General features: G+C 35.0%; 1 protein-coding gene across 1 annotated transcript in view; it reads left to right on the top strand.

Annotated features, from left to right (window-relative positions):
• LOC125075018 overlaps positions 1–26,246 on the top strand; it is a 42,853-nt gene that overhangs the window by 165 nt on the left and 16,442 nt on the right. Inside the window, exons 2-32 of the mRNA XM_047686559.1 lie at positions 936–1,055; positions 1,973–2,099; positions 2,315–2,452; positions 3,864–3,957; positions 5,037–5,186; positions 5,596–5,737; positions 6,066–6,236; positions 6,695–6,827; positions 7,628–7,756; positions 8,147–8,248; positions 9,069–9,196; positions 9,659–9,802; positions 12,229–12,364; positions 13,214–13,309; positions 13,914–14,024; positions 14,633–14,722; positions 15,526–15,697; positions 16,177–16,340; positions 17,520–17,730; positions 18,769–18,939; positions 19,378–19,565; positions 20,475–20,579; positions 21,115–21,229; positions 21,713–21,876; positions 22,327–22,408; positions 22,594–22,773; positions 23,490–23,582; positions 24,004–24,105; positions 24,441–24,587; positions 25,281–25,423; positions 25,813–26,004. Of these exons, the coding sequence (XP_047542515.1) occupies positions 936–1,055; positions 1,973–2,099; positions 2,315–2,452; positions 3,864–3,957; positions 5,037–5,186; positions 5,596–5,737; positions 6,066–6,236; positions 6,695–6,827; positions 7,628–7,756; positions 8,147–8,248; positions 9,069–9,196; positions 9,659–9,802; positions 12,229–12,364; positions 13,214–13,309; positions 13,914–14,024; positions 14,633–14,722; positions 15,526–15,697; positions 16,177–16,340; positions 17,520–17,730; positions 18,769–18,939; positions 19,378–19,565; positions 20,475–20,579; positions 21,115–21,229; positions 21,713–21,876; positions 22,327–22,408; positions 22,594–22,773; positions 23,490–23,582; positions 24,004–24,105; positions 24,441–24,587; positions 25,281–25,423; positions 25,813–26,004 (4,240 nt within the window). The remainder of the gene's footprint in view (positions 1–935; positions 1,056–1,972; positions 2,100–2,314; positions 2,453–3,863; positions 3,958–5,036; positions 5,187–5,595; positions 5,738–6,065; positions 6,237–6,694; positions 6,828–7,627; positions 7,757–8,146; positions 8,249–9,068; positions 9,197–9,658; positions 9,803–12,228; positions 12,365–13,213; positions 13,310–13,913; positions 14,025–14,632; positions 14,723–15,525; positions 15,698–16,176; positions 16,341–17,519; positions 17,731–18,768; positions 18,940–19,377; positions 19,566–20,474; positions 20,580–21,114; positions 21,230–21,712; positions 21,877–22,326; positions 22,409–22,593; positions 22,774–23,489; positions 23,583–24,003; positions 24,106–24,440; positions 24,588–25,280; positions 25,424–25,812; positions 26,005–26,246) is intronic.

Raw genomic sequence — 26,246 nt, 5'->3', positions numbered from 1 at the left:
AATCTTATTTCGCTCTATGACAGTACTGTAATTTATAGTTTTTTTTTAAATATTTATAAAATTCCTAAAAGATGCATGGCAAAGGACGCAATGTATTTAAAAGAAAAAGACGCTTATTATAAGTGCCGCTAAAATTGTATAGTTGTTTATTAGTGATGTTTGACATAGATCATAGCATTTTAGAAAGGCATACAGAAGAATGCTATCCAATATTAAATAATATTTTCTTTACGTGAAATTTAGGATAGGTAGTATTTTTCATTTCATTTCAGGGTAGTTCAGCAGTGCTGGATATAGGTTCAAATTTTCTATTGTTTGATTTTTTTCATAAAAAAAATTCTAACGTTACGACGATCTTAGGATTTACAGCCTTTTAAAATTTACTTGCCTAAAACAAAAGTCAATTTAAGACTTATAAAAAAACGTATACATTACGTACTAAATAGTAATAATAAAAATGATTTACTACTCTGTATAAAAGTAATCACTTTAACAACACGTTAATCATTATTAACTTGTCTGAACGATTTTGAAGTACCTAGATATAAACCGGTAATTTTAATTATATTTGTTTTTCTAGAGGATTATAAGGTACTTACTTATTAACGCGACCGCGGCATTAAAAAAAACTGCGTATGCGGAATGTGTTAGAAACATAGAGAAATAAATAAAACTAACCTTACGTAACCTTTTTTTTTTGCTGAGGTGGCATTATTACGTAAGTCCCGATTACAATCTTTGTGTTTGTTTTAAAGCCTTTAAATTATTTAATTTAAGAGTGTATTATTTCTTTATTTTAATTTTATAGTGTTGTAATTACCAGTAGTGGTATATCTCATTGCAAGAGTCCGTGTATTTTGGTATATATGTTTATTTATAATTATGCCGATGGTGTTTCGAAATAAAATTGTAAATAAATAAATTATATTTCCAAGGTCACAAGCAGCTGGCGATGCACCAGATAAGAAAAGAGATAAAAGTAAAACTAGGATAAGGGAGGAACCGCTTTCGGAACCTGAGGAGCTCCCTAAGACACCGTCGCAAATTGCACGCGAGTATGTAATTTTATTTAATCTATATTTTGATCTGGTAACATCTATTGGTGCACGTAATAACGATTCTTTTGTCATCGGGGGCACCCCCTTTGCCTTTCACCGCTTTCTACTCCATTTTGTGTAAAATTGTGTATACTTTGTTATGATTCGTTCCTATATATGTACTTATTATTAAATCATATTTATTTATTGGTTTTATTATTATACATATTTAGTATGCGTGTGTGTCATGAACATCTATGTGGTTGCACCGATGTCAATGAGTTTTTTTGCGTCTTACTCAAGTAAGGATGGTTTAAATTGGAACCGGTAGGTGTCGCGACGTCAGGAAGTAAATGATATTCTTATTTCACCCGGAATAAATCGGGATGGGTAGTTAGTTTAATTGTAAATTATTTAAATAGCCAAATCGATTTCACATCAGCTGAGGAAGATTTGTTTTATATTGAATGTTATCAACGAGAAGGTTTAAGACTTTAATCAATGTAAAATAATTATTATAAAAATTTATCCTTACTGCTCCGTTGCGTGGTTTCGTCTGGGGAATGTTAAAAATGAAAACGATAGTGGAAAGAAAGAAAAGAAAAGCTGCAGTGCTAAAATGTACTTTTGAAAAATGTGGTTTACAAACTTAAAGTTAAAAGTCATTTCGCAATAGTATCATTTTGGTGCTTAAGCTTTTCTTCCTTCTACTGATGATTTATTAGTCATACCGTCACAGTTTGGTGATTTCAAAATGGTGTTTATAGATTTTTTTCCAAATTTCATGTAAAATAACAGTCTATTAATAGTGCAGTGGTAACTGCTGGGGTAGAATCTTAAGTTTTTTTTTATTTCTGATTCGTATACGTCTGATTTTGTTGGTTAGTTTTAGCGAGATGTGAATTATACGATTGAAATGATGTGATCTCTTACAGAGAGGCAGAATACAGATCAATGTTACGTAAACAACGATTTAAACGACGATGGCCGGAGGTCACCAAGGTGACGATTCGAACACGACCCTGGAGACCACCACCACCACCACAGAGATTGCCACGTATTGTAAGAATGTGAATTGTGAATTTTGATTTTATAAGTAACTGTTTCATACGTGCGTTTTTATTCAGACCACAGATGATAAACAAAATGTAGATGGAGCACGCTTAACATTGAAGTGAATCAACAAAAGCGAATACAAAACATCTCCTTCGTTGATAAATATTACGTGATCAATGTTACGTACGCGTTTAATTAACAGCTTGTATTATATAAAACAGATGATCGATCTACCGGAGCTGACAACCCGTAAATGGGTACCTCCGTATATGAGGCGTAGGAGAAGACGAAGGAAGCTGCCGAGAATAGCGCCCGAGGAGATCACGCAGCCGTTGTACGAAGGAGCTAAATTAAAAAAGGTACCCAGTTCCTAGTACCTTCTTATTTTGAAAATTTAAGTGAAGCTTTAGTAGTACCTAACAGTCTTAAAAAATAATTATTTAGGGTGAAAAAGTTTAACAGATTACTGATGCTTCTTATTTAGCAACCGCTTAGTTATCCGAAACTTAGAATGCGCGTTCTGAAGTTCTAGGAATATGTTTCGACCATGGTATCTGATATACTATATACAGGATGTTCCAAAAGTCGACGTCAAGCCGAAATTTCCTGACAGGTAATGCCGCACCAGTTATCAGAAAAATTACAAATATTTACTTTTTGCCAATTTTTTTTCTCTTACGTCATCCCGAATAGTGCTTTATGTAACCTATGATCCTAAACCCTGTGCCGATCACTCCAACTTGTAGGAAAATGTCATTTTATACCGTACCAAGTTTTCAAAATTATAATGTCTAAATATAATGTACCGGATGTTTGGCGCAAATTAATTTATGGTACTCACCGAAGGACGGTTCAGTATATGACCCTGTGATGATATCGTTTAGACAGTTATTCTGCTGGATTTCGGCCACGATGGGGATTCTCCTAAGTCTCAGAAGTACTAATGTTTTGTAGGGATAGGACTACTGAAACTTCAACAGTTCAGATTCAGTTATGACGTCAATTGACAAGGATAGTCTCCTTGTCCACACTAAATCTTTTCATACCACGACGATTTTTGGAACGTGTCAGTAAAACACGATTATTTTTGAAAAATACGACACTATGCAACATTGTCGACGAGAATATTTTTTGCGGTACTGATACGCTCCGTGCATTCGCGTGGTCCATTATACGCGTTTATGATCCACTGTTGATAAGTTTTAGTAAACATTGTTATCTGTGCTCCTTACCTGAGCTTTGCTTTAATGGCAAGGTTAGCCGGCTCTTGTAAAGTGCACAAGTGTATACGCAAACACTTTTGCAAGAGCACTCTTTTCTCTGATGGTAATTATGACACGTCAGGAAAGAGTTCAAGCTCAAGAAGTCTTACGAGCAGACTTGGTTTATAGGAGACTATACATTAACTGTATATGTGTATGTATAGTATATAAAATTTTTATACAATATGTTATGGTGGTGGGGCTTTGTGCAAGCCCGTATGGGGAGGTACCATCCACTCATCAGATATTCTACCGCCAAACTAAACCAGTACTCAGTATTGTTGTGTTCCGGTTTGAAGGTTGAGTGAGTCAGTGTAACTACAGGCACAAGGGACATAACACTTAGTTCCCAAGGTTGATTACGCAATGGCGATGTAAGGAATGATTAATATTTCTTACAGCGCCATTGCGTATGGGCGATGGTGACCATTTACAATCAGGTTACCCATTTGCTCGTCCGCCAACCTATATCGTAAAATAAAAACAAATATATGAATATTTTTGTCAGATATGGCATAACTTCAGTCAAGTGGAGAAGAATAAGATGATACTTCAAGGGAACATTGGATGTAACTCGAAGAAATATTCATCGACTGCTTGTGGTATGGACGGTAGAATTTACGTAGCAACACGCGCTAGCTATCACAATCATGCTTAAAATAAATGGTACTTTCGGATAATTTATTATATTGGCGAGTTAAGGCTTATCTCCTAAATATCCCAATGCTGGGTAAAATTCTCTTTCGTTTCTTTACGGTTTGGTGGATACACATTCGATAGAATTTTATTCAATACATGCAGGTTTTCGAACGATGTATTTTTCAGTCACGTCTGCCTGAGATCTTTAAGGTTTAAGGTCCACATGTCCTATCCGTAGTAGAGCCATCGTATGTTTTTCATTCTCTTCAGGTGTTGCATTTTGATAGTTATTTATATCTTTTGAATCACGATACGCAATATTTTTCTCACGGTAACGTTAATTTCCGCGAATTCCTTGTCCCAGCAGCGTCGCCTTTTAATCAACTTTAGTTTGTTTTTATAGATTTAGTAGTCTTCTCTTTAGTTAGATATTTTAGACTTAGATTATTTATTTATAAAACTAGATATAGTCGCACTACAAAAGAAATAAAACCAACGAGTCAACTTTATTATCTTAGTAATGCATGACAGCTATTCTTGACACTCGCTGAACGTCATTATAGTTTACTAGTGTGTGTGTTTAGTAGCCAACTGTTGGACACTATTTTTAAATTTAAATATTGGACAATATCACATACATTACTCAAATCCGAAAGTAGCTAAAACACTTGTGTTATGGAAAGTCAGAAGTAACGACGGTACCACATACGCCCAGACCCAAGACAAAATAGAAAAGTAATGAAATTTTTCTACATCGACTCGGCCGGGAATCACACCCGGGACCTCGGTGTGGCGTGCTCATGAAAACCGCGATCGCGTCCAAAAAATAATCGCGATTTTTAATAGTCTATGATCTTGTCTATCTCATAAATGGTAGGTATTTTTCATTAGTAATAAAGTAGTATTTATCTCTTTAAATTGTAAAGGGCAGCGTGGAGTTTACCATGTGACAAAATAAAGGGTTTAAATGGTTATCAAATTTTTAAGTAGGTAAATAAGTTATGTAATCGATTAATATGTATTTTTTCTCTATTATACAAAGGCGCCCAAACTGCTTGCATAGCGGTTATGTGCCGAGCTTTTCTAGAAGAGAAAACTCCAGCGGAATTCGTTAGGCAAGACGTCGACGAGCTCATTGAATCTGGTGACAGATATTATAGACAGTGTATGCTGTCTCTTAAGTGCTATAAAGGTAACCTTAGTTCTTTTTATTATATTCTCGCGAATGTGAGTTGGTTTGTGACGCCTTCACGCTTTACTGACTGATCGACTGACTAGTCGATCATCACGCAATTGTATTCAAATTGTTTCTGACCTAATATTTACCCCCTGGACCCTCATAGACGGAAGCTGGTTAGCCCAAAAAAAGTTTGGGATAAGGAAAAAGTATCACTCAGTATCAGGCTACTGGTTATGTGTGAAGGTAGAGCCCTTAAGCATAAGCTAGTCTATATATGACTAGTTGGTCGGTGCTAGCTTTAAGCCTGTTTTTCGTGACGTCACAATATTACCGTTACACTAGTTTAAAATGAACAAATACTTTTTTAAATGAACCAATCAGAGCAGTGTTCGATTTGTTTTAAACCAATCATCTTTTACAGGAAAACCTCAATTGCAACTTAATCAGCTTTTAACGTCTTTCTTCTTCCACGACAATAAGTACACTGTCAAGATGGTCGAGATAGAGAGGGGTTTGTTAGCAAAGCATCCGGATAACATACAGGCTGAGCCAGATTTGATGGCGTTAGTAGATTTGATGGTCTAATTGGATATTGATATTATCTTGTTGATCTAGTTATCACTTTAAGATTCCAAAGTATTGTCTAAGATTTTTCAGTTCTGGTCCAAAATTTAGAAGCGTGAAGGTCATCATCAATGTTGTAATTATCTGTTATAATAGTAAAAACTTGCTCGGAACTGTAGAGCTATTCCGTTAACAGAATTCACCGTAGAACAGGAACGTGACATGTCATAAATATAGATTTATTTAAAGATGACATACGTGACTATTTATATTATATTTTAAATGTTAAGTCACTTTTAGTCTTACTTTAAACGATTTTGTCTTCAGATTTATGGAGAAACGTGTAGGCACTTCGTATATGATGATTTTGTCAGCCGGGGACCGCCACTTTCTGATTTGGGGCCACCCCCCGTCACCGGAGAGTGGGAGTCAAGTGAAAACCGTTTGCTACATATTAGACCCGCACATGTTGAATGAATTAGGACAACCGCATAAGTTGTAAGTATCTAATATTCCAGGTTTTATTTTCGATTTACTTATAAATGTAGATTAATAATTATTTTTAAAGGTAAAGGTACACCGTCTGCTTAGTAACCTTAATTATTTCCAATAGTTGACGTCACTATGGCAATTGGTCCTAAGGGTGTTTTTCATAGCCTAGTATTAAAGCGATAATGTTAATAATAAATAATGGATTTATTGAAAGAAAATGGAAAAGATGAGGGGTTGTTTTGACGAAGAAAGTGCTTTGTTCATTTTACGCAGATAAGTGAAGTATTTAATGATAAATAGGAGGAAGAGTTATTTATTTTGAGCTCCCTTGTCCTTGGCGTTCCTTAAAAACTTAACACATCAATAATAATTGCCTTTTTCTTGCAATATTATCATGAAACAGATGTCGAAGGGTGACGGTGAAGATTTTTGAGAAATTAATTCGACTGATATTAATGTTGAAGGTTCGGAGCTGGTGCGTTTCTCCGTTACGCAGGGATAACGTCATTTGTATTGGACTTCCTAGCCAATTACGGTGACTTGGATGCTGCTAAGAAGGGCACGCCGAAGCCTGTTATAACCCTCACTAATATCGAGGTAAAAATAATGGAAAGGTTTCTGAAAAAAATTGTACTTATCGTTCGATCTTAAAAGTATGTATACTTGTTCGAACTTGTTGTCGCCACTCGTGGGTTTGTTTGTATGTCTTCAAGAACTTTGCAATTTATTTTCAATCGTATTTATCTGAGAGGTATGGCATCATTGCGTGTTAGTAGTCCAGGAATCGCCGTTCTTTTGCCGCTAAAATAACTACTACAAGGACAGATATAAAAGACCGAGACACATTCAATTTCATAATACACATTAAACAAAGTCATTTTACACAGATAGATATAATTATATGTATATATGGCGAGCGTACGAATACTTACCTAGTTCCTCGCCTAGTTAATGAATTACTCACTGATGTACGGGACCATATTTGTACTCCTCGTAACATTAAGAAGAAACTAAAATCATTTAAGAAAGGTATGATAATTTATACCTACACATGTTTAACTGGCATTAATGTTCTGTAGATAACGGACCTAGATTTAATGCGTTTATTACAAACCCGGGCGGTTTTCTGATGTATTTTGTTTTGTAAACTATTATGTGTAAATAATTAAAAAAATAAATAATTAAAGATAATAATCTGACCATAATTCCAAAATGTTCTAGATTGATACACGAATATCAGAAACTATATTAATTTTAAAAGGAGAATAGGAAACTCAGAATATCTTAAAATTTGTCAAATATTGTCCAAGAAAACTTTAGATCACACGCGTAGTAAAATTGTTTAATGTTACCCCAATGGCTTACTTATATATTTTCATGACCATTACTAACCGTAGGTGGTGCAAAAAGAACCGCTTCTCCGTGATCCGAACTATGAACTGGATTTGAAGGCTTTAAAGGTGCATTGTAAGAGCGAATGGGAGAGCATGAACAGGAACGCGCTGATTGAGAAGAAGTTGAAAGAGGTAAGTGGAGTGATGACGTCATTACAAAGATATAATAGATGAATCTATCTCTGTATGTCTTAGAAATAGATGACAGTGACAATAAAAACCCAGTGTCTGATGTTAGGGGGGTTTGCTATTTTAATTTTTTTTGTAATCAAAAAAGGTAGATACTTTGGAAAATAGACCACCGATTTTTGGAGCTAAGATGTTAAGTGCTTTGTCTGTAGTTACTGTTTTAATGACGATTCTAACGAGAAAAATATTACGTGTTGCTATTTTGGGGTTGAATAAGCAATGTATGGGTGGTACTGATCCATGGGGACTTTTATAAAAAAATATGACTGAATATAGACAAATTATTATATTCTTCAAGATTATTTCGAGTATTAGAGTGATCGTCTATTTCAGGGTAAATATCCGCATGGTTCGTTGAGCGCTGTCAGTTTAGCAACTTCAAGAGCCACTTCCAGGAAGAAGGTTCAAGACTTTTATCAAAAAACACCGAAAGAGGTTATTACATGTAGTACTAATAAATAAGATTTTAAATTAACATGGTTATTTTTATTACTAACAGTATTTAAAACGGGATATTTACCATGTTTTTTATTTTTATTTGTTGGAGCTCGATATTTCGACATTATCTACGAACAGTCTCGTGAACAAGACATTCGTAGATAATGTCGAAATATCGAGCTCCAACAAATAAAAATAAAAAAACATGGTAAATATCCCGTTTTAAATACTGTTAGTACTAATAAAATTAAACAATAAAAGATAGAATTTAATGTTAAAATTTAAAGTTAATTTTGAACTAAAATGTGTATGAACAGCATCATATTAATGGCGTTAAATCATTATCCTCCTTAATAAACTTCTCTTATAAGTAAAATACTTCGTCTTTTTTCTCATTATGTTTTATCTAATAAATATTAAGAGCCGAGATGGCCCAGTGGTTAGAACGCGTGCATCTTAACCGATGATTTCGGGTTCAAACCCAGGCAGGCACCACTGAATTTTCATGTGCTTAATTTGTGTTTATAATTCATCTCGTGCTCGGCGGTGAAGGAAAACATCGTGAGGAAACCTGCATGTGTCTAATTTCAACGAAATTCTGCCACATGTGTATTCCGCCAACTCGCATTGGAGCAGCGTGGTGGAATATGCTCCAAACCTTCTCCTCAAAGGGAGAGGAGGCCTTTATCCCAGCAGTGGGACATTTACGGGCTGCTAATGCTAAAAAAAAAGTAACCTCTTCGTTAACATAAATTTGGGTAACATGTGTATACAATTGTATTTTATTAAAAATATCTTTTAATTTCTATTTACGCAGCCACCACCTCAACTGCCTGTTCCGCCGGAGCGAGCTCCTCCAGCTCCGACTCAGGAACAGATAATGCAGTTGCGAGGCGAGGACTTTTTCCTGTACTGTCCTAAGTCAGACGGACATGCGTATGGCAGGTATGCGTGAAAGTGCACTTGCGTTCCGATCGGATTCCCGACTTTTTATTTTTTTAAATACTCACTTCTATTTTACCAATTTCAAATCAAGAATAATAATATTTTTTTTACACCCAAGAAACTCATGTACATTATTTGTTTGCAGTATTATCTACATGTAGGGTTTGAATGGGGATTGAAATTACATTACAAAACTACCATGATTTGATTCAGCTTAATTTAATATTTGTATCGTACTAGATTTAGCCTGCGGTCTTGCTTGCGTTTAAAGGGTTTGTTGTCAGGTGTTAGGCATAAAAAGTATGTCTGCCTATGTTGTTCCTTTAAGTCCAAGCTTTCTACATAGCAAATTTCATCAAATTCGGTCCAGTGGTTTGGTCGTGAAAGAGCGTCACACAGACAGACTATTAGAATATTTTCGCATTTATAATATCAGTTGTAATTAGTTCTTATTGATTTTAGAGACGATATGATACCTCGACCAAAATCCGAGACGGTATTGCATAGCGTCGTGGAGATTGCTGATCAGAATTATCATTCTCAATATCATCAGGTGGACGTGGACAAGTGGATCCTGAGAGCTACGAGACACATGGCTAGCTACAGGTAGGTAAGGGGGTAGCCAAGGGTAGTGGTGGATATGCAAACGTTGGTACGTACGCTATCATGGATCAGTATACTCTCACGGTCTTATTTATAATAATTTGTCGGAGGTTTAACACCTCGCTACAAGTAGATTGTCAAAAAGTGTTATTTATAATCGTTCGATAACTCTCCGATAAAGGGTTTATGCAACATCCCATAATCACTGGGACAAAAATCGCCTTACGCTTTTAATATATTAAGAAGATTAGCAAAAAACATTGCCGATTTTGGTCAGCTGACGCGATGACAAATTTTTAGTGTTAACAGAAATTTTATGTATTTTCTTAAATATGCAAGCATTACAAAAACTTTGAAACAGGGGAATTTAGAAGAAGAATGCTAAGTTACTCTGGAAACAGACTAGAGACATATTTGTTTACACAGATATTACATCGACATAACCGGGCTCAAGAAAATTATAACGAGCCACATATTGCAACAAGAAATGTTGTAGAAAATTGCTTTGACGTATGGAAACAGCACTTTCGTTGCCTGCTCCATGGCATTTTGTGGCACTTGCAGTTTAGCACAATATTACAATTGCACATAAAGATACACATATGATGGAAGACATTTATGAGCCCTGTCTAGAAGGCTACCAGAACAGCTCATTAAGATGGACTCGAACCATAGGCGAGGTAGAAAAGCTGCAATCTTGCAAACTTTTACTGCAAGTAACTTCGACGAATAAACTTCTCCATATACAGGCAAACGAATAAATAAAACAAATTTATAAATAATAAAAATTTAATCAAGTAAATTTTTTTTTTATAATACTCTATTTTATATTTTTGCAATTCTGCCTCCAACTTTAAATTCTCCATTTTAATATTTTCGTTTTTAATTTGAATTTCATGAAGTTCCCTCCTGCATTTAAGCTCACAAGTGGCAACTTTTTCTGCAGGTGAAGCAATATTTCTCGTGGATTTGACACACTAAAATAAAGTTAAACATGTGTTAAACATTACAACATATTTTTCTTGATATTAAAATATTTTTTATATACCTTTTTCTTAATTTTACTAGGATTTGGACCCCGTAGTTGTGATTTTGAAGGCATTGGAGGCGATGATGGATCTAACAATGGTGATCCCGAATATATTGGAGGAGGTGGTGCCTCTACTGTGACCACATTAATAATTATCTGAAAATATGTAAATGGTTTGATAAATAAGTAATTTCTGTGTGTTTAAATACTAGTTACAGACAAGATATACTACATAAATATATAATTGTATTTAACTAACGTAACTATGTACTTTAAAAGTTTAAAAAATAAATCGGGAACGAAAGACACTATGTTTGATGCAATTTTTGTTTATTTTGTACTTGTCCACAGATAAAAAATCGTTGAAACCATTTTCTACCATTCACATTTTACCATTTTTTTACGAAATGGCAATATTATGTACAATAACGGCATTATAGTTATCGGAGGTTTATCGAACGATTGTGAATAAAGATCTTATCGAATGTTTGATTGGGTTAAATCACGTTTTAAATAATATAGGTTTATACCTTCGACAAGGGTTTTATTATGAATAAGACTATCAGTGTACAAAAATATACGTGTATTTTTTCAATTTATTTCTAGGGATGCAGATCTTTGATTTTTGCTCATAGACATTAGTTCTGCTAACAATATAAATACCTTATTATAATGTCATTACCTTATAAAATTACACTGGCCAACTCATTACACTGGTTAATTCATTATTCTAACAGAAAAACAGCATGTAAAGTATGCTTGCGGGAAAAGTACTGGACAAGTCAACTAAGTACCCAGATTCGTAAAGAAGGCTATAATATATTATAGCTTCGAATTAAGTGTACGGTGACGTGATATTTAAGAATATTTTTGATCGGTGTAGTATAATGTTGAACTGAATTAAAATAACTATTCGAATACCATAACTTTCTAGCTTCGTTGGTGTAACAGCGATTTTAACTGCAGATTTGGAGATCAAGATTATACCGGGTAGGGTCATAAAAGTAATTTGTTCTCCTGTTCGGCGATACATTTTTAATAGAGATGTTGGCACTGTTATTCCATGTCCTCGGAAAATGTTTGAAGTATTTGATTTTGAGTCTGCTGTCCATCGGAATATGAGAATCAGGGAATATGATATGTCTAATTTCAATAAAATTCGGCCGCGATATGTTTATCCACCAATCATGTGTATTCAATGAAAATTTGAGTAACGTGATGGAATAATCTCTAAACCTTATCCTCAAAGGGAAAGGAGGCTAGCCCAGCAGTGGGACATTTATAGACTCATTCTTTTATAATGTCTAGTTTTAGGATTAATCACCGTGGATTAAATTTATTCACGAGCACCAATTTTCACAATAAGATTTTTCATATTAATAATTATTGTACTAAACAGATACCAAACATTTAAAACATATACGGGCGTTTCGTGTTGCGTCGCCGCCTTGGCGATGTTGCGTAGACTGAGAGCTCGGGCTTGGAACGAGGACATCCTAGATGAGACCTTGGACATTGGATATAATTTCTTTAGGGTTAGTCATGCTTTTATAGCTTAAGGGAAAGAAATTCAGATCCTATTCTCTATTATTAACATAATATTCAACGATTTAACGTTAGAATACTAGAGGGTGTTTACAGGAGGTCAGAGATACTCAAAATACCTAATCATTAGGAAACTCTGGACAATCTATAAAAAAGTCACAAATGGCCTGTGCTAAGATGATGAGCCTTCATATATGATAGAAAAATACTATGTGTGTGTACGACATTTTCCCAATATAAGGTCGAAGTAATGTGATCATTGTAACAAAGTTTGTTAAAGTCTACTACCACGTGTCTTAATTCACTGATTACTGACGTTGGAGCAGCGTGGTGAAATAAGTTCCAAACCGTCTCAGGAAGAAGAGGATTTATGTCAGCACTGGGAAAATTACAGCTTCTTTTGTATTCTTCTATTGTCTTTGTGTGTTGTGTATGTGTGTTTGCAATAAAGATTATTTTTAAAAATAAGGTTTCACATGTCGTTATTAAATTTTTTAACTTTTGTAACATTTGCCTTTCCATGTTGAGGGAATTCTGGGTTTCTGTGTTTTGGGAAAACACAGAAACCCAGAACAGAAAAGGTTATGTTTAGTGTTTCATCGCGAACATATAAAACTATGTTCGAACTGTTTTTTGATGTTCTATTACTAAGACTTCACTGCCCGTCCGTCAGTCACGAGGATCTCATGAACCATAATAGTTACATTTAAAATTTTCACAGATGATTTATTTCTGTTGCCGCTATAACAAAAAATACTAAAAAAATAAAAAGGATAAAATAAATATTTAAGGGGGCTCACGTATTATTTAAATATTTAATATTTGAACTGATGTTTTAGGAATCACTGGTCGAAAGGGGCGGTCCGATAAGGCGGCTCGTTTTAGGAGAATTGAAGGAAAGTTTCACGATCAGGGACAAGGACTACATGCATAAGGTAACTGAACTTTACACCTTGATGAAATGTGGATTGGTTAGAGTCTTCTTGGTTTGAATAGTTGTTAAATTTATCCCACAGACAAAAGCTAAATGTGACTTAAAATATATATTGATATACAGGGCTATACCAATATGTCGTTGATCTTGTTCGATTGGGCTTTAACCTCACCCCCTGTGTCTTGTAATTGCAGAAAAAGTGTCACTGGTCCGTTGAACACAATGTCTCGTTCCGTTCCTAATAAATCATGGTGATAAAGCGGTTGCATCGCGATTTCCACGTATCGATTTCGTAAAGTAATCGTTAAAGAAATCGCAAAAATAAACCGAAGGTTTATTAGTATTGTGCGACTTAATATTATTAGAAAACTTTTAATAACAAATTTAGAGGGTACTTGCATATTTATTTCTCTTAATTGCCATTGCTTTTAATATTATTATTTTTTTGGAGAAGAGGATTTCCTATATTTTATGTAAGTTAACATAAATTAAGTTTTTTTCGAGTTTGTATTTTCAATTAATTCTTAAGAGGATATCTGGTGTAATTATCTCAATTAAAAAAAGAAATAATTTATGGGAATCCATTTACTTGCAATTCCGTTTAGGAGCGAGGAATAGCGGTTTGGGGTAAATTGATATCTACCAATACAAAAGTTTTCGACCTCTGTCGGGGGATCGAAGCTTTTTTCAAGGAATCGGATACCGGTATACTCCAGGTATGTTTCATGGTTTAAAATTGCTATCACCAACAGTCACGGAACTAATTTAAAAATTAACATTATATATCTGGAGCTAAGATAGCCCAGTGGTAAGAGCGCGTACATAAATCTTAACCAAAGCAAGCACTACTGAATTATTGTGTTAAATGTGTTATAAATTAATCTCGTGCTCGATGGTCAACCTGGATGTTTCCTCATTTCAAGGGAACTCTGCCACAAATCGGATATGGATGTATATCCACTGGATACGTATGGGTGCATTGGAGCAGCGTGATGGAATATTACTCGAGAGTCCTGCTACCTATCGGATTTTTAAATAAGATAAATAAATGATTATGCTGCTCTAGAAGCACACCTCAATACAAAAGGCTTATGTAGTGGATGCTCTAGTTGTGGTGCATGTTCTGCGTGGCGAACGGAAAATAAACTAGCTAACTTATTGTGTCAAATATCGACGGTTCCTTACTTTAAGAATATTTTTCTTTAATGTGCATGATAAGTGACACAACATCTTAGCTCCCAAGGTCAGTTGGGCATTGGCGATCACTTATCTGCCACTCATATTCTATAAAATATTTGTGTAATGTTGACTTCGATATATTTAGATTCCTGGGGAGTTTGAAGTTGCTATCTGGAACGAGGGTGGTAAATATTACGTGTATCACCCTTGGCCGGCCGATAGATATGGGTATAAGGTAAGTTTAACTTTAATTTATATAACTTGAGAGCCGAGATGGCCCAGTGGTTAGAACGCGTGCATCTTAACCGATGATTACGGGATTAAACCCAGGCAAGCACCACTGAATTTTTATGTGCTTAATTTGTGTTTATAATTCATCTCGTACACGGCGTGAAGGAAATCATCGCGAGGAAATCTGCATGTGTCCAGCAGTTGGAAATTTATAGGCTGTAACTGTTATATTCTTTAACTTTAATGGTTTGTTGCTATTTTTATTGTGTTGCTTAAAATAATACTTTTATTATTGTCTACAATCTAATAGTATTTTTTATTATTTTGCTGATTCCAATTTGTTTCTGTAGTTGATAATATATCTGACTTATCTTAACGAATCCTTTTAAATTTACATTTTGTTTTTTTTTTTTTCTGAAATTAGTAAGCTGTAATCCTAATTAATATTATAAATGCAAAAGTCTGTCTGTTACCTTTTCATGCTTAAGGAGCAGAATTGATTTAGATGTTTTGGGACCCTATGAAGGGCAAAGGATAGGTTATATACGTAGTCGGGGGTAAAAGCTTGTTATTAATATACAAGAGGAATTTAAGTATCTAAACATTATTGGTAATTTATGTTATTTATACAAATGTTGTATTTGTTCTTTCATATTGAAACATATATTTAGTTTTATATGGCAAACAGATATAAAGGAAATTTAATTGATGAACTGATTATTTTTGTATAGAAAAACTATTCAGAATGTAATGTTATAAATTTAGATAAACATTCGGTCGCCTATCTTCTATCATGTAATAAAACAGGTTGGCCTACAAGATGGCGGTAAGGCCTGTATCCTCAACTTCAACCGTGTCTCGCGGCTCTGCGAGCATTTCTTGGATAGCGTCGCAGACTTGAAGAGGAAGCCGTTCAGTATATCCGATGTCTACGTCACGGAGAGGGGTGACATGCCGGAGCCGGTCAATAAGTTGAAACGTGAGACGATATTTTAGAATATAGTGTGATAAAAAAAGTCATGTTATTGTTTAGTTGATGTTCTTTTGGAAGGTAAAGCATTTTCGATAAGTAAAGGCCTTTTTTTGTCACCCTCCTAATTTTACGGTCCTTGGTACTAAGCCATTAGTGTCCCTATCGCAAATCCAGCGCTGTCGCCATTAATCAGTTGTATGTGTATCACAAGAAAATAGAATACAAGAATATGTACAAATGTTTGATAAGATTATTTTGATGTATAGTGGTTATATTAGAAAAGGCCTCATCTAAATCATATACAATCAGATCGTCTTAGTTCCAATATAGATTGACTCTTTTCGGAATTATAATTTTAAATTTAAGTAGTTAATATCATACTCATTCAGATCGCCTTCGTTGATACTCGAAGAATAAGATTTGGGATTATAAATAAAGGCCCCATATGCGTAAAGTTAAAAGCCAGACAAATTCTTTTTCAACAGCGGTAGCCCCCAACCGGTGGGTGATTCGTGGTAGGTTTCACGAATCGGACCTTCGATTTCCGGAGGAACACCGTGGAAAGCAAGCGACGCCGGTATCCATAGCGGCTATCGCTATGGCGCATGTTCTAGAACCTTCGAATTGGACAGCTGACGATATTGATGAGGTTAGATATTTTTCCATATTTATATGATCTAACTAGCAGTGCCCGCGACTTCGTACGCGTTTGAATTTAATAAAAAAGCGTGACTTTATTTTTATTTTACATATAATAAATCTAAATAATTCTAAAATAAAAGTAAGTAAGTAAGCCTAAGTTACTCCTTTTTACATCAGCTATCTGCCAGTGAAAGTCCCGTCAAAATCGGTCCAGCCGTTCGAGAGTTTAGCCGGAACAAACAGACAGACAGACAAAAATTAAAAAAAAAATTATTTAGTTATATGTACCGTGTATACATACATATGCATTTAGTAAAACGCGGCTATCTTAATATTTCAAACAGACACTCCGATTTTAATATATTTATATATAATCTAAGAATCTAAGAAGTGTTTTAATTGCTACAAATATATTTTAAATAATAGATTCTGATTCTCATTTTCATGGGACTAAAAGCAAAAGTCTCAAACTCTCGACATATTTAAATCACGTGACAGAAGCAGAACAATTTAAAATCCGCAATGTAAATAAGAAATCTATGGCTCAGTTCAGGGCATTTAGATTATGTACCTAATTTTACTTAAATTTTAGCCATATTAGCAAGCATATATTCTTACTATAAATAGATATGAAGCCGAGATGGCCCAGTGGTTAGAACGCGTGCATCTTAACCGATGATTTCGGGTTCAAACCCAGGCAGGCACCACTGAATTTTCATGTGCTTAATTTGTATTTATAATTGCGGTGGTAAAGGAAATCATCGTGAGGAAACCTGCATGTGTCTAATTTTAACGAAATTCTGCCACATGTCTATTCCGCCAACCCGCATTGGAACAGCGTGATGGAATATGCTCCAAACCTTCTCCTCAAAGGGAGAGGAGGCCTTTAGACCAGCAGTGGGAAAATTTACAGGCTGCTAATGCTAATAATGCTAATAAAATAGCTATGAATATGGACTTGGCATTAAAAACAATAGAAAACACTAAATGTTTCAGCAACATTTTTAACGTAAACAATATCTTGCGGCGTTTGGTCCATAAATTCTTCTTCCAAGAACATGAGCACTATATATATTAAGCCAGACATATAAATGCCATAGACTGAGGATATAAATCACGACATAATATACTATGATTAGCAATAAAGACATGTATAGTTCATTTAATTTAAATGTTTTCGAAATAGACCCTTGTTCGTGGCGACATTCTTTACCAAAATACAATGGAACATCTCGATCGTATGGGCATTACACTCGAGACTCCCCGCGGAGAAGAGGGGGCAGAAGAAGAGGAAAAGGGTACAACGGGGACGTTGGCAGCAGCTGACGTACTGACTAGGTTCAAGATATCGGAGTATGATTGTATCGAGACTGAGGTCATGGACAGCGCGTATAGCGGTTTGACATTTTATTTTGTTTGAAAATCATTATCATCATCCTCATAATCATCATCATCAACATCTTCATCACCATATTCATCATCATCATTATAATCATCATCTCCATCATCAACATCATCTCCATCATCAACATAATCTTCATTATCATCATCATCACCATCATCTTCATTATCATCATCATATTCTTCTTCATCATCATCATCTTCTTATCATCATCATCTTCTTCATCAACATCATCATATTCTTCTTCATCATCATCATCTTCTTATCATCATCATATTCTTCATCAACATCATCATCATCTTCTTATCATCATCATCTTCTTCATCAACATTATCATATTCTTCTTCATCATCATCATCTTCTTCTTCATCATCATCATCATCATCTACTTCATCATCATCATCATATTCTTCTTCATCATCATCATCTTCATATCATCATCATCTTCTTCATCATCATCATCATTATCATCATCATCATCACCTTCATCATTATCATTTGTTAGCTCTTATTCCGCTTATTTGTGATCGTCGCTGATTGCATAAAAAAGGATTTGATAAACTTACCCGATAGTTTCCGGGTGATGCTTGTGGGTTGATTTACCTTTATCATACAGATGATTAAGGCTCTTGAATGCTCGATGATATTTATTGTTAACAAAACACCTTAAGTGCCGACTTAAGTCTGACTGTATCCACGAGGTTATTTGGGAGTTGTTTCTTCTTAGAAAAAATTAAGTCATTTACATTTATTATTAACATTTATTGGGTACATGGTAATTATAAATTGTCTCTTCTGGGCATCATGACATAATTGGAATACACAGTACACAGCTTTGCGACGAACAATATATTTTTTTACGCAAATGAACTTAAAAAAATATTGAATGGTCTTTGTAGGTAGTATCGACCTTTCTCTATCTGAAAAACTTACTAGAGAGATTATCAACTTTGGAAAAATTTAATGCTTATTTACCTTATGTATAGATAGTTTACATGGATATCTAAGATGACTTATTACGTTAATCTTCCAGGTCAATTAAACCCAGAACCGGGTAGTGGTATCGTCGCTCTTAAGGACTCGATTCGGCAACTGTTCAAAGAACACACTCACGCCGTTATCACGGCCAGGGGAGGTTCAACGGCTATTTGGAGATTCGATGACAGCTACTACTTCTTTGATCCTCACGGTTGTGATGAGAATGGTAAGTGTTTTGGATCGACTTTTTTTTTTTAATTACAATGATCGTTAATTATACTTTAATTGGGGAAAATGTTGTTCATTATTTTTCTTATAAGGATTCAGGAATCAATCTTAACCTATACTTAAGCCAGATAATATGATAGTCGCTTTGTTGTGAGGTACTTTATTGTTGACTAGCGATTCGCCCAGGCTTCGCACGAGTGTAGTTTGTTAATAACGAAAATGATATATAAATACAATTTATACCCTACTGCACTCAGGAATAATATGGCATAAAATCGGATAGCATCATCATTTCGGGAGATTATCCCCTACATACCAACAAATAAATTTTACCCCTTTTATAATATTTAGTCGAGATATAGATACATTTTTTATATGATTAGAGTAATAAACTGGTCTGATCACGTAGTAAACAGCTAATTTTTGAAAATATTAGGCTATCCGTCCGAAGAGCCAAGATCAGCGGCGTGCCTGGTTAGAGTAAAGGGAACACCTGATGACTTAGCCAATGTGATTCTGGGCAATTTGGCTCCGGGACTTGACGATAGCTTTAACATATCACCAGTGGCAGTTAATGCAAGTAAACTTAATACGGAAATTGGTGCGCCAGAAACGAAACTAGACGTGAGTGTTGGTTTGATTGAAGACGATCAATTAAATTACTTAACAAACGACTAGGAACTTGTTAATAATATTTTGCTTTTATATTTATTTCGTGGTAGGGCTTTGTGTAAGTTTATCTGGGGAATACCTGGGTGGTACCTCATCAGATTTTGTACTGCCAAAAGTAAATATTCAGTATGGATTTGTTCTGGTTTGAAGGGTGAGTGAGCTAGTCGGAACTACAGTCATTAAATTATGTTTCTCGTGTTCTCAATTCCACGAAGCCTAAAAAATGCTTCGAACCAGAACATACTACCACAGAGAAATGATTAGTGTTTCAGTCAAGATCTCATGTAAGACGTGCCTATCAGAAACTGTTATTTCTTTCTTTCTCTTGGAGATATGAAATAGAGAAACCGATATCTTATATGTTATTAGCGTAAGCCGATTTTTGTCTCATTGATTATCAGATGATAGCTGCACATAAAAGGTTATGGTCTCATTTTGAAGAGATTCAAGATTCATTCCAGCTGTAGATGTGCAGAAAAATAAATAGGATTCTTGATTGTAATTTATTATTTTGACACAATTTTGACGAAATTTAATAAAGAATTAATTTTAGAGAGCGAGTAACAAGTTACTGACCGGTTAGATAGCGGTGCTACGGATGTACATATGTACAAAATTAAAGTAAAGATTATAGACAAACTCCAATTCTAACTCAACTAATATAATCGATTTGACATTAAAAAAATCATTTAAACAAGGTAAAATCATTTTGGCGCCAAATCTAGATGAGTGAGCAGTTTACAATGAAATTAAATCAAAACAAAACCTGTCATAAATTTTGAAATTCCTAAAGAATATTTTGAATAAACGCAGTTTCGCAAAAAACCCACTAGTTTGTTTGATAACTGTTATTGATTACAGAGTAAAGCATTCAATTGGATAGCGAAAGGCAGCGCCGCCATCATGATGGGACCGAGGGGGGAGAACACAGCAATCGGTAAAGCTGCTGAGAAGGCCGGCATCACCGTGAGTTGTGATATAAAATGTTATTAAAACTATCTAAAGAATTAAATAAGTAACTTTTTTTCTTATGGAAATAAATCCGTTGGTTATTTAACAGGTCACTTATTGCTCAATTTGAAGAACTCACTCGTAAGAATACGTGAATCCTAACCGAAGATAAAAAATAGAGAGCACCTCTAAAGGTTTTATTGTGAAGGAAATCTTTATGAGACATGCGTATCTTCTTTTTATTTAAAAAAAAAAGAATAGTAGCAATGCCCCTGATTAATGAAGGAAATACTTTGTTTTATCACTTTTTACATCGCAAGCCGGTTCGTTTACCATTGCGCTATGATGCTTGAATTACATCTTGGAATAAGCTGCAAACCTTATCCTCAAAAGGAGGAGAGACAGATTTAGCCCAGCAGTGGTAGATTTAAAGCCTGTGGTACTTTAAAACTAAAAAAATCTGTGGGGCCTCAAGGAAATTGTCTTGTTTTCAAGATGTATGAAAGTCGATAATGATGATAAATTTGATTTTGTTGTTTGAATTTAATAGGACGAAGATATGGCAGGTCGCACTTTAGCGCTGCCAGTAGTGGCCGCCTTTGCAGCTGCAACCGAGGCTGTTCCGCCACCGCATATGCATCAGGATCACATGTACAATTTTCTCGGTTGGTTAAATTCTACTGTTCAATTGCACTCAAATACCTACCGAAGGCATCAATTGAACTATTTCCATGAATGACGGTATTAATTTATGTTGGTATTGTAAAATTACACTGGATTTGCTTTGCGTTGATACATAAATAATTTCTTTTAAAGATACTTGGCCTAAAAATTGCATTTGTTAATTTTTTAATCAACTGCCAAAATAATCTTAAATATTTCCATTAAATTTTCAATTATAAAAATAACAAATTCATTTTCGTGTTCATCGTTTGATTTTCTTATAATACCTTCAATTATTATTATTGAGTGAGCTTTTGTAAAAACATTATACTGTTTAAAGCTATCAGAAAGGATGAGTTTCCATTCTGGATCTGGTTTTTTTCTGGAGTATAAAGCACGTGCATTGTTATCATACTTTTCTGATGTTTTAGAAAACAGATAAATGATATTAATTGCACAATTTCAATGTAAATTGTCAACCCCAGATGCTGGTGTTGAATATTATTTGAATCACGTTAAGAAAACTGGCCGTAAGGAAATTGAGCCAAATGATCTGACGGAGAAGTTTGAAATGGGTGCTAACACATTCTCTATTGAACTTGACGACCCTATCCGGCTACCGTTAAGGCTTCCCGATGAACCAGCAGGGGTAAGTGGTCTGATGGAGCAAGTATGAGGTTTCTTGGTTAGTTTGGGTGCAGTGAGTGTATAGGATTGAGCTATTAAAAGCTACCGAGTTGAGCATATATTTGCGAAGGAACTCGTAATGAAAAATATGAATTTGGTGATGTTGTAATTATTATTTTTTTGGTCTGCGTCATGAGTCATGGCACATAGTGTCCATTAGGAGGTACGTATCAATTATTCGAGTGTCTGGACTGCGAATGGACGCACAGACAAAAAAATCCATAATGCTGACGGAGCCGCTTGCTCTATTACTCAGGACCAGTTGTAGTTAGCGTTGATGGTAATTTATTATATTTACTAAAATTATGAAAAAATGGAAGTTATTTTGTCTGTGCTTAGTGATAGATTCATAAGTTAAACTGGCCTTAAATGTAGGTAAAATGATTTCTTAACGGCTTAAAACTCTTTACAGGAAGGAGGCGAAGAAGAAGCAGCTGAAAAAGAAGAACTTGGAGAAGAGGAAGAAGAGAACGAAAAGGAACCGCCCATGAAACGTAAGTTATATTGTCTATCCAGGCAGTTCTTACGTGAGAATTTTGTGTTTTTAATTTTATATTTTTATAAGGAAAATTTAAATGTATTTTTTATTGCATTTACAATTTCTGCTGCCTGCTTAATAAGTTTTGAAACCTCAAAATATTCGGTGAAGATTGTTTTAAAAAAAAATAAAATTCAACAGAAATTAAAGATGCTTTATTCAAAATGTGGTACGATCCGACTAAGCCTACATCGGTATCGTTACTTGTTGGCGACTACCATCAGCTGGGAGTGTGGGTGTCTGCTGGAGGAAAAGTAGTTGCATTCGATCCCGCCCCAACCTTGCCCAAGGGGATGTTGACAGCACAGCGGATACACAAGGGTGAGTTACCTAATATATATTTATATTTTAGTTTCCAAATAATTACATATCTAAAGAAAAGAGGCGATTTAAATTTCAATTGTAAATGTATGCAATTGCGGGAGATAAAACCACAACGCAATCAAACATAAATTAAACACAAAATTATTCTAGTAGGTTCATAAAAGCATGCATTCGTGAAAGTACCCTTTGAATAATCATTTTACAGTGTTGAATTAATGTAAAAAATATATAATTTTGTGTACAAGTGGGCAGGCAAACACAAACGCACTCTCTTTTACCTCAATCAACATATGAATAAAGTTTAGGGACCACTGTCAACGATTGAACTCTGGCCTGCCACTGAGCGTATCCTGAAATAAGTGTCTCTGTGTTGTTTTGAAATCACGTAGACATTAGTCAGGGTCTCGCCTTTCTGCGGCGTTATGATCTATCAATAAGACTAGATTCATAATTTCTTGATAAAATTGTAGCATAAAATAATACAGTTAATAATAATGACAAGATTATTGTAATCAAGAAACACTTGCTTTTATCCCATGAATTATTGCTTGTACAGCATAAGATGAATGAAAATATAATTTGGTAGATCGCTTTGCTGAAAACAATTCCCGAAAAGGGTTGACACCTTTTTGGGAATGTCTTTTTAGGTTCGTTTAGATTCGCTTGGAAAAAATTACAGATTATTATTATAAAGATTATTAATCATTGCAAAGGTGACGAGCTGCGCATTCAAAGAATTAAAGATGAGATGGCCGGAGAAGGTGGCGGTGGTGGCGAAGAGGAAGGAGATGAAGAAGCTGGAGCAGGTGAGAGATGTGTTAAATACAAAATATCGACTGTACGTCTGTACGTACGTGTATGTTTTAATAAATTTGCTATTAATAAACATACTTGTATGCCATTAACAAGCAATTTCAAACATAAGTAATATCTTGAAAATAGCCTTTGTTTATGTTGATGGGCAAATGGGCCACCTGATGGTAAGTGGTTATTATCGTCCATAGATATTAGTTTAAGAAATATTAAACATTCCTTACATCGCCGATGCGCAACCGAGCTTGGGAGTACACTAGCTCACTCACCCTACAAACCGGAAAACAATAATGCTAATTATTGCTGTTTGGCAGTAGAATATCTGATAAATTGTAAACTGTTGCCGAATTAATATACAAATATATATTTTTGTATGTTGTTGACGTACTTCTTAAATGGATGACTAATTTACAGAAGGCGAAGAGAAACCAGAACCAGAACCAGAATTCGTTCCACCAGAGTCTTGTCCAGCTCTGATGGTATTTGCCAGCCCCGGAGAGTTCATCGACAAACTCAGTAAGATGATCTATAATAAAACTTACCAATGTGTTTGATCTGTTGTTATTGTTGTTGTTATAGTTGTTGTTTGTTGTTTTCCCCATTTTATGTTTATAATCACACCGCACGTTTTTCAGACCCTTGTTTGATATTATCTGTGGAAGATAACAAATGACAAATTATTAATATAAAAAACAAAATCGGTAGATAATTATTAATTATTCAAGTAGGCTTGACGTGCTTTTGAATTGTCGTGTTACAAAATGATTGAATGTAAAGCAGGGAGCTCCGTAACCGAAAATAGTTTGTGTTTTAATCTTAACTTTTTTAAAATCTTTATAATTATCAAACAGCCCTTCAAGGAGGACTCGATAGGAAACAATGTTTGGCACCCTACAAACTGTATCCGGTTAAGATTACGAATGAATTGACATCAGTGTTGAAGGAGAGGAAGGGAACAGTACCCAAAAGTGGTGATGATGAAGTCGCTGATGAAGAAGGTAGAATAACTAATAAATATGTATTTAGAGCCGTCCAAAAGATAAAAAGTTCGTTCGTTCGGTCGTTTAGAATTTGATAATAGTGAAACAGGCTTTAGACAAAAATCTCGCTGATTTTAAGTAATACAGTTCTAAATGAAGGTCACCTGACAAAAATATTCTCCACCTGATCGTTAAATGTTTGATCTTGTGATTGATTATCAAGAGCTTGCAAGAGAACAAAAATTACTCAGCAACGACTCGAAGTTGTAAAACTATCTAGACTTGGTTTTATTTTAGGTTTCGGATAAATCGATTACAGGCATTTCAAATTCTTACCTGCTAACTAGATCCAGTTGATATAGTTCAGGCTAGTTATCACAAACACCACCCCTCCCCCCACCACGTTAAACTTAAAAACAAAGCTAGTCATGTAATCTTTTACGGATTTTTTTGCTGGCGTTACATTATGTTAATCTTCACACACATATTAAGATGTCTTGCAAGCACGAATGACGAAGGTCACTCATACTAATGCACACCGATACTTTAACGTGTTTGTGTGAAACGGGAACGTTTCTTATGATGGTCATCCAGAACTACAACAGGCTTATGATGATGTTTTACATCTAAAAGAATAGATTCGTCGGTTTTATTCGAGAGATGAGTGTGTCAGCGTTGATTTTTCTCTCAATTTTAACAATTCTTTTCAAGAGGGAGAATTGCTCATTGAGCCTTTGGACGACGCAGCCATTGGCAAGTATTTTACGAGGATCGGACGAGCGGTTGCGTCGGTTCGAGGTCGTGTCGCGCAAAATGAGGATTACTTCTTGGATCAACCAAACAGAGATAATCAGGTAGTTATTATCATCATCGTCATCATCATTTAAAGCCCTCTAAAGAGGTATAGTCTCTTGTCATAAAACATCTGCTTCAGTCCTAAAAATATTAGTGGGAAATTTACAGGTTGTTGTTAATTTGTAGTTACGACTTTCATTGTAATGGAGAAAATTTAGAAAATTCGAAATCGAATCGAAATTAAGAAAATTTAGTGGGTTCTACTGCGTACGATGCGAAGGTTACTGGATGTATCCGTTTTACATTTAACCTTATTATATCTTGCTCTGTGAGCTTGTGATGGATAGGCAGTTTAAAATAAAAGCGACGCTCTTAAATGTTATATTCAAAATTTTACAGCAGCTGAAAATATTACTAGTCCTCTTTTAAGCAATAATATCCTACACAGGATGCAGCTAACGCCATAATGGGCATCGTGGTGGAGCACATTGAGCCTTACATATATTGGAAACCGAAGCTCTTAGATGCAATACTGAAGTACGGAGATCGTCTTTACACGATGTCCTTACCCCGAGCTTCGGCTCCGCCCAGACTAACTCCTGACGAAGTACAGAAGGAGTTTCATGTTACTACGTTCAATGTAAGTAAAGTGATTTTATATTTATTGGTATAATTGAACGTCTTAACCGATGATTGCGAGTTCAAACCCAGGCAATAATCACTGAATTTTCATGTGCTTAATTTGTGTTTATAATTCATCTCGTGCTCTGTGCGGTGAAGAAAAACATCGTGAGGAAACCTGCGTGTATAATTTCAACGAAATTCTGCCACATTTGTATCCCAACCCGCATTAGAGCAGCGTGGTGGAGTATGCTCCAAACC

Source organism: Vanessa atalanta, chromosome 29, assembly GCF_905147765.1.
Source record: "Vanessa atalanta chromosome 29, ilVanAtal1.2, whole genome shotgun sequence".
NCBI classification, from domain to species: Eukaryota; Metazoa; Arthropoda; class Insecta; order Lepidoptera; family Nymphalidae; genus Vanessa; species Vanessa atalanta.
Note: the sequence above shows the minus strand (reverse complement) of the source record. Positions and strands in the feature narration are given on the sequence as shown.